Raw genomic sequence first — 12,120 nt, 5'->3', positions numbered from 1 at the left:
GCCGCCAGCCAATCAGCGGCGGCCCCGCCTGGGGGGGCCCGGGCGCGGTTGCTAGGCAGAATAGCTGCTGGCCCATGGTGGCCGGGGGGGGTCCCCAAATCCCAGGGGTCCTGGGACGGGGCCGCCCCCCCAGCGGGCCCAGACCCCCAAACCTCGGGGGGACCCCAAAGCCCCCTCCTTTTGGGCGTTCCCCCCCCCCCCCCAAAATGGGGACCCCGCTGGGGCCCTCCCAAGGGAGGGGCAGAGTTAAGGGTAATTTTGGGGGGGGGGGGGGCCTAATGACCCCCTAATTTCCCCCTAATTACCCCACCACCACCCAAAACTCATTAAGGGGGGTCCCACCGCCCTCACAGCCCCTGGCAGCGGGGGGTTAAGACCCGAGGCCCTGCCCCCCCCCCAACCTCCCAGCGCTCCCCTAACGGGGCCTCCCCCCCAGCCCCCCTTATCCCCCCCCCTCCCCACACACCCAGGCCCGGGGGGGGGGGCCGGGGGCCGCCGGCGGGGGCTCGAGGACAGCGGCGCCATGGAGGTAACGGCCGCGGCTGCCGGACCCCCCCAGGGCCTTGGGACCCCCCCCAGGGCCTTGGGACCCCCCAGGGCCTTGGGACCCCCCCCAGGGCCTTGGACCCCCCAGGGCCTTGGGACCCCCCCCAGGGCCTTGGGACCCCCCTCCAGGGCCTTGGGACCCCCAGGGCGTTGGGACCCCCCAGGACCCCCCAGGGCCTTGGACCCCCCCCAGGGCCTTGGACCCCCCCAGGGCCTTGGGACACCCCCAGAGCCTTGGGACCCCCCAGGGCCTTGGGACCCCCCCAGGGCCTTGGGACCCCCCAGGACCCCCAGGGCCTTGGGACCCCCCAGGGCCTTGGGACCCCCCCCCAGGGCCTTGGACCCCCCCCCCAGGGCCTTGGACCCCCTCAAATCCCTCCCCCCAAAAAATCTCTCCCCCAGGGTCCGGTGGCGGCGGTGCTGGTGGTGCTGGCGGTGCTGGGGGGGCTCCCGAGGGCGGGGGCAGCCCATTGCCCCCAGGGTGAGTGGGGACGGGGAGGGGGGGGGACAGGGTTGGGGACGGGGAGGGGACAGGGATGGGGACCAGGGATGGGAACGGGATGGGGGCAAGATGGGGACAGGGTGGGACCCCCGTGGGACCCCCCCCCATTGGGGCCCCCCATGGGGACAGGGTTGGGGTCAGGTTTGGGGTTGGGACCAGCTGGGACCCCAAAGGGGGTTGGGATGGGGACGAGAGGGGACCCCGGGTGGGGACGGGGTGGTCCCGGGGCTGGGGACAGGGTTGGGGGCGGGATGGGGACGGGATGGGGACGGGATGGGACCCCCCCATGGGGCGGGGAGGGGGTCAGGGTGGCCCCGGTGCCGCGTGGCGGTGCCGGTGACGCCGTGCCGGCAGCGGTGGCGGCGCCGCTGTGCGAGGCCGCGGCCCCCCGGGACTGCCAGGACGTGCACGACGCGGGGGCGCAGGCCGACGGCGTCTACCTGGTGTACCCCTCGGGGCCGGGGCTGCCCGTGCCCGTCTACTGCGACATGAGCACCGAGGGACACGTCTGGACGGTACCGCCGTGTCCCCGCGTCCCCCCCGGGGCCACCGAGCCCCCCGAGACCCCCTGAGCTCCCCCCCGTGCCCCCCAGGTCTTCCAGAAGCGCTTCAACGGCTCCGTCAGCTTCTTCCGGGGCTGGAACGACTACCGCTTCGGCTTCGGGCGCGCCGACGGCGAGTACTGGCTCGGTGAGACCCCCAGGAGCCACCGGTGTCCCCCAGGAGCCACCGGTGTCCCCAGCGTCCCTGTGGATTCCCCGCGGTAGCCCCATCATGTCCCCACGGCGTCCCTACGGAGTCCCTGCGGTCTCCCCACGATGCCCCCACGGCGTCCCCACAGAGTCCCCACTGTGTCCCCAGGGAATCCCCTTGGCGTCCCCATGATGCCCCCATGGACCCCCATGGTACCCCCAAGATGTCCCCTTGGTGTCCCCCTGGTATCCCCTTGATGTCCCCCCAGTGTCCCCCTGGTGTCCCCTGGTATCCCCTTGATGTCCCCCTGGTGTCCCCCTGGTATCCCCTTGATGTCCCCCCAATGTCCCCCTGGTATCCCCTTGATGTCCCCCCAGTGTGCCCCTGGTGTCCCCCTGGTATCCCCTTGATGTCCCCCCAATGTCCCCTGGTATCCCCTTGATGTCCCCCCAATGTCCCCCTGGTGTCCCCCTGGTATCCCCTTGATGTCCCCCCAGTGTCCCCCTGGTGTCCCCCCAATGTCCCCCTGGTGTCCCCCTGGTATCCCCTTGATGTCCCCCCAGTGTCCCCCTGGTGTCCCCCTGGTATCCCCTTGATGTCCCCCCAATGTCCCCCTGGTATCCCCTTGATGTCCCCATGGTGTCCCCCTGGTATCCCCTTGATGTCCCCCCACTGTCCCCATGGTGTCCCCCGGTATCCCCTTGATGTCCCCCTGGTGTCCCCCTGGTATCCCCTTGATGTCCCCCCAATGTCCCCATGGTGTCCCCACGGTATCCCCCTGGACTCCCCACGTTGTGCCCATCATATCCCCCATTGTCCCCCCCAATTTCCCTCCCCCCGTCCCCCCCGCCCTCCCCGGTGCCCCCCTCCCCCCTCACGTCCCCCCTCCCCAGGCCTGCAGACGCTGCACCTGCTGACGCTGCAGGGCCGCTACGAGCTGCGCGTGGAGCTCGAGGACTTCGAGAACAACACGGCCTCCGCCACCTACGGCACCTTCGCCCTCTCGCCCCACGCCATCAGCGCCGAGGAGGACGGCTACACCCTGCACGTGGGGCGCTTCGTCGACGGCGGGGCCGGTAGGGAGGCGGGGTGGGGCGTGGGGAGGGGTTTGGGGTCGGTGGGGGCGTGGGGAGGGGTTTGGGGTCGGTCGGGGTCATGGGGAGGGGCTTTGGGGTCAATGGGGCCATTGGGGAGGGATCTTTGGGTCAATGGGGGGCATGGGGAGGGGTCTTTGGGTCAATGAGGCCATGGAGAGGGGTGTTGGGGTCAACGTGGACCACTGGGAAGGGTCTTGGGGTCAATGGGGCCTTGGGAAGGGATTTTTGGGTCAATGGGGCCATGGGGAAGGGTCTTGGGTCATTGGGAAGGGTCTTGGGGTCAATGTGGGTTATGGGAAGGGGTCTTGGGGTCAATGGGGGCCATGGGGAGGGTTCTTGGGGTCAACATCGGCCATTGGGAAGGGTCTTGGGGTCAGTAGGGCCATGGGGAGGGTTCTTGGGGTCAACATGGACCATTGGGAGGGACCTTGGGGTCAACGTGGGCCATTGGGACAGCTCTTGGGGTCAACACGGACCATGGGGAGCGATGGTCGGGTCAACAGGGCCATGGGAAGGGTCTTGGGGTCAACGCGTGCCGTGGGGAGGGATCGTTGGGTCAAGGTGCACCACGGGGAGGGTCTTGGGGTCAACGTGGGCCACTGGGAAGGGTCTCGGGGTCGATGGGGTCATGGGGAGAGTTCTCGGCGTCAACGTGGGCCATTGGGAAGAGTCTTGGGGTCGACGTGGACCACTGGGGAGGGTTCTTGGGGTCCATGTAGACTATGGGGAGGGTCTGGGGGCCAACGCGGGCCGCTGGGAAGGGTCTCGGGGTCAACGGGCTGCGGGGGTGGGCCACGGGGAGGGCTCTTGGGGTCAACGTGAGCCGCTGGGAGGGCTCTTGGGGTCAACGCGGACCGCGGGCAGGGGTTGTCGGGTCAACGGGGCCGCCGGGGAGAGCCTCGGGGCCAACGCGAGCCACGGGCCGCGATCGTCGCGCGCCGCCCCCCGCCCCGCCCCCCGCCCCCCCGTATCGGTGCCGTGGCCGACCCCGTCCCCGTCCCCGTCCCCGCGGCGCCCCGCAGGCGACTCGCTGAGCTACCACCACGGGCAGAAGTTCTCCACCTTCGACCGCGACCAGGACCTCTACGTGCAGAACTGCGCCGCGCTCTCCTCGGGCGCCTGGTGGTTCAAGAGCTGCCACTTCTCCAACCTCAACGGCTTCTACCTGGGCGGCGCCCACCTCTCCTACGCCAACGGCATCAACTGGGCGCAGTGGAAGGGCTTCTACTACTCCCTGAGGAAGAGCGAGATGAAGATCCGCCGCCTCTGAGCCCCGCCCCCCGTCCCGACAGGCCCCCGGCCCCGCACCCCCCGTTACGCCCCGCTGCCAATAAAAACGCATGCGTCACGATGTCTTGTGCCCTCCTGTCTACACGTCCCGATATCCCGATAGCCCCGTGTCCTGATATCCCGATATCCCGATATCCCCATGTCCCAATGTCCCGATATCCCCATGTCCCGATATCCCCATGTCCCGATATCCCGATGTCCTGATATCCCAATGTCCCGTTACCCCAATATCCCGATATCCCGATATCCCGATATCCCCATGTCCCAATATCCCCATGTCCCAATGTCCCGATATCCCCATATCCCAATATCCCGATATCCCAATGTCCCAATATCCCCAAGTCCCAATATCCCATTACCCCAATATCCCCATATCCCAATATCCTGTTACCCCAATGTCCCCATATCCCGATATCCCCATATCCCAATATCCCGATATCCTGATATCCCAGTATCCCCATATCCCAGTATCCTGATGGTCTGATATCCCCATGTCCCAGCGTCCCGATATCCCCATACCCCAATACCCCGATATCCCCATATTCTGATATCCCGATGTCCCAATATCCCCATACCCCAATATCCCAATACCCCAAAATCCCCGTATCCCGATATCCCAATATCCCGATATCCCAATATCCCGATATCCCCGTATCCCGGTACTCTGATACCCCAATATCCCCATATCCTGATACCCCAATACCCCCATATCCCGATACGTCAATGTCCTGATATCCCCATAGCCCAGTATCCAGGTACCCCCATATCCCAATACCCCCTATCCTGATAACCCCATATCCCGATAACCCCATATCCCGATATCCCGATACCCCAAAATCCCCCTATCCCGACACCCCAATATCCCGATATCCCGATACCCCCATATCCCGATACCCCCATATCCCCATATCCTGATATCCCCCTATCCCGACACCCCAACATTCCTGTGTCCCCATATCCCGACACCCCCATATCCCCATATCCCGATACCCCCATATCCTGACACCCCCATATCCCCATATCCCCATACCCCGACACCCCAATACCCCGACACCCCCATACCCCAACACCCCCATACCCCGACACCCCAATACCCCGACACCCCAATACCCCCGACACCCCAACACCCCCCATCCCGACACCCCCCACCCCGACGCCCCCCGTCCCCATACCCCCCTCTCGCTACCCCCCGTCCCGCCCCCCCCTATCGCGATACCCCCCCCCAGATCCCGCCCCCCCCCCCGTGAGCTCAGCCCTGGCCCCGGGCCCGATCCTGCGGGCTCCTGGCCGCGCTCCCAGCAGGCACTGGGGCGGGGGATGGGGGCGGGGGGCAGCGCCCTCCCAGTAACCTCCCAGTAACCTCCCAGTAACCCCCCAGTGCCCCCCCAGTCCCTCCCAGTGACCCCAAATCCCCCAGTGCCTCCCCAGTCCCCTCCCAGTTCCTCCCCCCCCCCAGTCCCCCCCAGTGCCTCCCCAGTGCCCCCCATCCCTCCCAGTATCCCCCAGTCCCCCCCCAGTCCCCTCCCAGTCCCCCCCAGTGCCTCCCCAGTGCCCCCCATCCCTCCCAGTATCCCCCAGTCCCCCCCAGTCCCCCCAGTGCCTCCCCAGCGCCCCCCATCCCTCCCAGTATCCCCCAGTCCCCCCAGTCCCCCCCCAGTGCCCCCCAGTGCCTCCCCAGCGCCCCCCATCCCTCCCAGTATCCCCCAGTCCCCCCCAGTCCCCCCCAGTGCCCCCCAGTCCCTTCCAGTTCCCCCCGGTATCCCCCAGTCCTCCCCAGTCCCCTTCTAGTCACCCCCAGTACCCCTCCACTCCCTCCCAGTCCCTCCCAGTCCCCCCCAGCGCCCCCCAATCCCTCCAAGCACTCCCCCAGCGCCCCCCAATCCTTCCCAGTCCCTCCCAGTATCCCCCAGTACCCTCCCAGTGCCACCCCCAACCCCTCCCAGTACCTCCCAGTCTCTCCCAGTCTCCTGCAATGCACCCCCAGTGCCTCTCAATCCTTCCCAGTGCCCTCCCAGTCCCTCCCAGTTCCCCCCCCCAGTTCCCCCCAGTGCCCCCCAAGTCCCTCCCAGTTCTCTCCCAGCACCTCCCAATCCCCCCAGTTCCCCCCCAGTACACCCCAGTCCCTCCCAGTGCCCTCCCAGTATCCCCTAGTCCCCCTCCAGTCCCCCCAGACCCTCCCACTCCCCTCCCAGTATCCCCCAGTCCTCCCCAGTGCCCCCCTATCCCTCCCAGTCCCTCCCAGTTCCCCCTCCCAGTGCCCTCCCAGTATACCCCAGTCCCTCCCAGTGCCCTCCCAGTGCCTCCCAGTACCCCCAGTCCCCCCCAGTTCCCTCCCAGTCCCCCCCCAATCCCTCCCAGTGCCCTCCCAGTCCCTCCCAGTACAACCCAGTCCCCCCCAACCCCTCCCAGTATACCCCAGTCCCTCCCAGTTCCCCCCAACCCGTCCCAGTCCCCCCCAGTTCCCTCCCAGTCCCCCCCCCAATCCCTCCCAGTGCCCTCCCAGTCCCTCCCAGTACAACCCAGTCCCCCCCAACCCCTCCCAGTATACCCCAGTCCCTCCCAGTTCCCCCCCAACCCCTCCCAGTCCCCCCCAGTCCCCCCCAGTTCCCTCCCAGTTCCCCCCCAACACCTCCCAGTGCCCTCCCAGTCCCTCCCAGTTCCCCCCAACCCGTCCCAGTCCCCCCAGTCCCCCCAGTTCCCTCCCAGTACCCCCCAATCCCTCCCAGTGCCCTCCCAGTCCCTCCCAGTACAACCCAGTCCCCCCCAACCCCTCCCAGTGCCCTCCCAGTCCCTCCCAGTTCCCCCCAACCCCTCCCAGTCCCCCCAGTCCCCCCCAATCCCCCCCTCGCCCCCCACCCCCACCCAAGCCCCGCCCCCAGGCCCCGCCCCCGCCCGCCCCCCCTCCCTCCCCGCCGCCGCGGCCGCTGCCGCCCCGCTCCCGTCCCGCCGCCCCCCCCCGCCCCCGCCCCCGCCCCCGCCCCGGCCGTGGGGCCCCCCCCCCGCACCCCGCGGGAGCCGCCCAGGTACGGGGCTGGGGGGGGGGGGGATCTATAGGGGGCTATAGGGGATGGGGGCTGTAGGGGATGGGGGGGGGGCTATAGGGGGCTATAGGGGATGGGGGCTATAGGGGATGGGGGCTATAGGGGATGGGGGAGGTATGGCGGGGGCTATAGGGGATGGGGGAGCTATAGGGGGTGGGGGGTATGGGGGATCTATAGGGGACGGGGGGGCTATCGGGGGCTATAGGGGATCTATGGGGGAGCTATAGGGGATGGGGAGCTGCAGGGGGATATAGGGGATCTATAGGGGATGGGGGGCTATAGGGGGCTATAGGGGATGGGGGGCTGCAGGGGCTATAGGGGATCTACAGGGGATGGGGGACCTACAGGGAATGGGGGTGGTATGGGGGATCTATAGGGGACGGGGGGCTATCGGGGGCTATAGGAGATCTATAGGGGAGCTATAGGGGATGGGGGGCTATAGGGGGCTATAGGGGTGGGGGCGGTATGGGGGGATAGGGGGCTATGGGGGAGCTATAGGGGAGCTATAGGGGGTGGGGCTATGGGGGGTCTATAGGGGATCTACAGGGGATGGGGGGATATACGGGGCTATAGGAGATCTATAGGGGATGGGGGAGCTACGGGGATGGGGGAGGTAGGGGGATATAGGGGATGAGGGAGCTATAGGGGGTGGGGGGGCTATAGGGGGTGGGCGGGTATGGGGGTCTATAGGGGATGGGGGATCTATAGGGGATGGAGGGCTATAGGCGGCTATAGGGGATGGGGGGCTATAGGGGATGGGGGGCCATAGGGGATGGGGGTAACAGGGGGTACGGCGGCATCGAGGAGCTGTAAGGGGTGGGGGGGCTATAGGGGCTGGGAGGGGCTATAGGGGCTGCGGGGGTACGGGGGGTATGGGGGCTATAGGGGCTGGGAGGGGCTATAGGGGCTGAGGAGGGTGGGGGGGTAGAGAGGGGGCTGGGGGGGCTGGGGCACAGGGGGCTGTAGGGCCCGGGGGGGGCTATAGGGGGCTGGGGGGGAGCTATAGGGCCCGGGGGGGGGGCTATGGGGGGGCTGGGGGGGGGCTATAGGGGGTGTTGGGGTGCTATAGGGGAGGGTTTGGGCCACCCCTCACCCCCCCGTTGCCCCCAGCCCTGAACCATGGCGGAGACCCCCGGGACGCCGCAGACGCCCCCCCGGCCCCACGGCTGCCCCCAGGACCCCCAGGACCCCCCAGGAGCCCCCAGGACCCCAAAGACCCCCCAGGACCCCCAGGACCCCCCCCAGGACCCCAAAGACCCCCCAAGGACCCCAAAGACCCCCCAAGGACCCCCCGGCCCCACGGCTGCCCCCAGGACCCCCAGGACCCCCCCAGGACCCCAAAGACCCCCCCAGGACCCCAAAGACCCCCCAAGGACCCCCCGGCCCCACGGCTGCCCCCCAGGACCCCCCAAAGACCCCCCCAAGGACCCCCCGGCCCCCAACCACCCCCGGGACCTTCAGGACCCCCCGAAACCCCCCCAGCCCCACGGCTGCCCCCAGGACCCCAAAGACCCCCAAAGACCCCCTGAGAGCCCCCCAGCCCTAAGGCCGCCCCCAGGAACCCCCCAGGACCCCCCAGCCCCACGACCCCCCTAAGCCCCCCTCAGCCCCCAGCTACCCCTAAAGCCCCCCAGCCCCGGAGCTGACCCTAGAGCCCCCCAGTCCCCCGATCTCCCCTAAAAGCCCCCCAGCCCTAAAACTACCCCGAAAAGCCCCCCAGCCCCGGATCTACCCCTAACCCCCCCCCTCAGCCCCATAGCCACCCCTAAGACCCCCCCAGCCCCCCATTTCCCCTACAGCCCCCCAGCCCCCAAACCGCCCCCGACCCCCCCAGCCCCCATCTCCCCCCAGGCCCCCCCGTAAAAGCCCCCCCAGCCCCACGACCGCCCCTAAGCCCCCCCCGGCCCCAAAACCCCCCAAAACCCCCCCGGCCCCAAAAGCCCCCCCAAAAGCCCCCCCCGACCGCCCCCCCCCGGCCCCCCGGCGGCGGCCCCCCCCCCCCCCGGCCGTGACCGTGGCCGTGGGGGAGGGAGCCCGGCCCCCCAGGAGAACGGGGTCGGGGGGGGGCCAGCAGGGGGGGGCAGCCCCGGGGGCGGGGGGGGTCCGGGGGGCCCCGAGGGCGAAGCCGCGCAGCTACGTGCTGCTGGCCGCCCTCGCCTGCTTCTGCCCCATCTGGCCCATCAACATCGTCGCCTTCGTCTACGCCCTCATGGTGAGGGGGGGGGCCAAAAATTGGGGGGGGGGGGGGGGGGGGGGGGGGGGGGGGCTGGGGGGGGGAGGGGGTGGGGGGGAGGGGGGGGGTGGGGGGGGGGGGGTGGGGGGGGGGGGGGGGGGAGGGGGTGGGGGGGGGGAGAATGGGGGGTTGGGGGGGGGATGGGGGGGGGGGTTATGGGGGGTGGGGGGGGTCGTGGGGGGCACAGGGGGGTTATGGGGGGGGTTATGGGGGGTGGGGGGGGTCGGGGGGGGGGGGGGGGGGTGGGGGGGAGGGAGGGGTTGGGGGGGGGGGGTGGGGGGCTGTGGGGAGAGATGGGAGTGGGGGGGGGGGGTTATGGGGGGGTTATGGGGGGTGGGGGGGGTCGTGGGGGGGGAGGGGGTTGGGGGGGAGGGAGGGGGTGGGGGGGGAGGGATGGGGGGGTTGGGGGGGGAGATGGGGGGGGGGGGTTATGGGGGGCTGGGGGGGGGTCGGGGGCATGGGGGGGGTCTTTGGGGGAGGGAGGGAGGGGGCTGGGGGGGAGGGAGGGGGGTGGGGGGCACAAAGGGGGTTATGGGGGGGGGTGGGGGGGGTCGTGGGGGGCACAGGGGGGTTATGGGGGGGTGGGGGGGGGGTCGGGGGGCATTGGGGGGTCTTTGGGGGGGGGGGAGGGGGGGGGGGGGGGGGAGGGAGAGGGGTGGGGGGGGGGGGGGGGGGTGGGGGGGGGGGGGGGGGGAGATGGGGGGGCAAGGGGGGGGTTATGGGGGGGTGGGGGGGGGTCGGGGGGGGCATGGGGGGTCTTTGGGGGGAGGGAGGGGGCTGGGGGGGGAGGGAGGGGGGTGGGGGGAGAGAATGGGGGGGCTGTGGGGGTTATGGGGGGGCAAGGGGGGTTATGGGGGTGGGGGAGTCGTGGGGGGCACAGGGGGGGTTATTGGGGGGGGGGGGGTCGTGGGGGGCTTGGGGGTCTTTGGGGGGGGAGGGAGGGGGGTTTGGGGGGGGAGAATGGGGGGCTGTGGGGGGGAGATGGGAGTGGGGGGGCACAGGGGGGGGTTATGGGGGGGTGGGGGGTCGGGGGGGGCATTGGGGGGTCTTTGGGGGGAGGGAGGGGGGGGGGGGGGGGAGAGAATGGGGGGGGCTGTGGGGGGAGATGGGGGTGGGGGGGGGCACAAGGGGGGGGTTATGGGGGGGTGGGGGGGGGGGGGTCGTGGGGGGGGTCGGGGGTCTTTGGGGGGGAGGGAGGCGGGTTGGGGGGAGGGAGGAGGGTGGGTGTGGCGGGAGGGAGGGGGGGTTGGGGGGGGGTCATGAAGGGGGGGGGGGGGCACAAGGGGGGGGTTATGGGGGGGTTATGGGGGGGGGGGGGGGTCGTGGGGGGGCACAAGGGGGGGTTATGGGGGCGCCGTGGGGAGGGATGGGGGGGGAGTGGGGGGGGGGGTGGGGAGGGTTATGGGGGGGTGGGGGGCAGGATGGGGGGGCTGTGGGGTGAGATGGGGCAGAGAGTGGGGTGCCGTGGGGCGCTATGGGGCGCTACGGGGCCATGGAGCCTTACGGGGCGCCGTGGGTCTGGGTGTGGGGCGCTGTGGGGCACTATATGGGGCTCTATGGGGCTCTATGGGGCACAGGGGGGCACTATGGGGCCTGGTATTGGGGCACTATGGGGCACTATATGGGGCCCTATGGGGCTGTATGGGCCCCGCGGGTGCCGGTGGGGCACTTATGGGGCGCTGTGGGTCTGGGTGTGGGGCGCTATGGGGCACTATGGGGCACTATATGGGGTGCTATGGGGCGCTATAGGGCACTATATGGGGCACTATATGGGGCGCTATGGGGCGCTATGGGGCGCTATGGGGCACTATATGGGGCACTATATGGGGCACTATGGGGCACTATGGGGCACAAGGGGGCTCTATGGGGCTCTATGGGTCCCGTGGGGCCCTATGGGGCTGTGCGGGGCCCCGCGGGTGCCGGTGGGGCACTTATGGGGCGCTGTGGGTCTGGGTGTGGGGCTCTATGGGGCACTATATGGGGCACTATATGGGGCGCTATGGGGGCGCTATGGGGCACTATGGGGCACTATATGGGGCCCTATGGGGCTGTATGGGCCCCGCGGGTGCCGGTGGGGCACTTATGGGGTGCCGGGGGTCTGGGTGTGGGGCGCTATGGGGCACTATGGGTCCCATGGGGCACTATATGGGGCACTATGGGGCACTATGGGGCACTATGGGGCACTATATGGGGCACTATGGGGCACTATGGGGCACTATATGGGGCACTATGGGGCACTATGGGGCACTATGGGGCACTATATGGGGCACTATGGGGCACTATGGGGCACTATGGGGCACTATGGGGCACTATATGGGGCTCTATGGGGCACTATGGGGCACTATGGGGCACTATGGGGCACTATGGGGCTCTATGGGGCACTATGGGGCTCTATGGGGCACTATGGGGCACTATGGGGCACTATATGGGGCTCTATGGGGCGCTATGGGGCACTATGGGGCGCTATGGGGCACTATGGGGCACTATATGGGGCACTATGGGGCTCTATGGGGCACTATGGGGCTCTATGGGGCACTATATGGGGCTGTATGGGGCACAAGGGGGCTCTATGGGGCACTATGGGGCTCTATGGGGCTCTATGGGGCACTATGGGGCACAAGGGGGGCACTATGGGGCACTATATGGGGCACTATATGGGGCACTATGGGTCCCATGGGGCACTATATGGGGCACTATGGGGCTCTATGGGGCTCTATG

At 69.4% G+C, this 12,120-nt stretch overlaps 1 protein-coding gene and 1 pseudogene across 1 annotated transcript; one reads left to right on the top strand and one right to left on the bottom strand.

The window, feature by feature from the left end:
* The first annotated feature begins 1,284 nt into the window (after positions 1 to 1,284).
* On the top strand, positions 1,285 to 4,189 carry LOC136787062 (microfibril-associated glycoprotein 4-like). Its single transcript, XM_066984188.1, has 4 exons — positions 1,285 to 1,563; positions 1,642 to 1,738; positions 2,635 to 2,817; positions 3,861 to 4,189. Exons 1-4 carry the CDS (start codon positions 1,300 to 1,302, stop codon positions 4,106 to 4,108), a joined length of 792 nt encoding a protein of 263 aa, XP_066840289.1. The 5' UTR covers positions 1,285 to 1,299; the 3' UTR covers positions 4,109 to 4,189.
* A 4,628-nt stretch (positions 4,190 to 8,817) lies between these two features.
* LOC136787096 (uncharacterized) lies at positions 8,818 to 10,141 on the bottom strand (annotated as a pseudogene).
* Positions 10,142 to 12,120: the final 1,979 nt, after the last annotated feature.

Source organism: Anser cygnoides, chromosome 28, assembly GCF_040182565.1.
Source record: "Anser cygnoides isolate HZ-2024a breed goose chromosome 28, Taihu_goose_T2T_genome, whole genome shotgun sequence".
NCBI classification, from domain to species: Eukaryota; Metazoa; Chordata; class Aves; order Anseriformes; family Anatidae; genus Anser; species Anser cygnoides.
This window is presented reverse-complemented; position numbering and strand designations above follow the sequence as displayed.

Coding starts and splice junctions, on each gene's coding strand:
- LOC136787062 (XM_066984188.1), top strand. CDS start 1,300: ATGGGGACGGGATGGGGACGGGATGGGACCCCCCCATGGGGCGGGGAG. Junction 1,564..1,641: donor CCGAGGGACACGTCTGGACG/GTACCGCCGTGT, acceptor CGTGCCCCCCAG/GTCTTCCAGAAGCGCTTCAA. Junction 2,818..3,860: donor CTTCGTCGACGGCGGGGCCG/GTAGGGAGGCGG, acceptor GGCGCCCCGCAG/GCGACTCGCTGAGCTACCAC.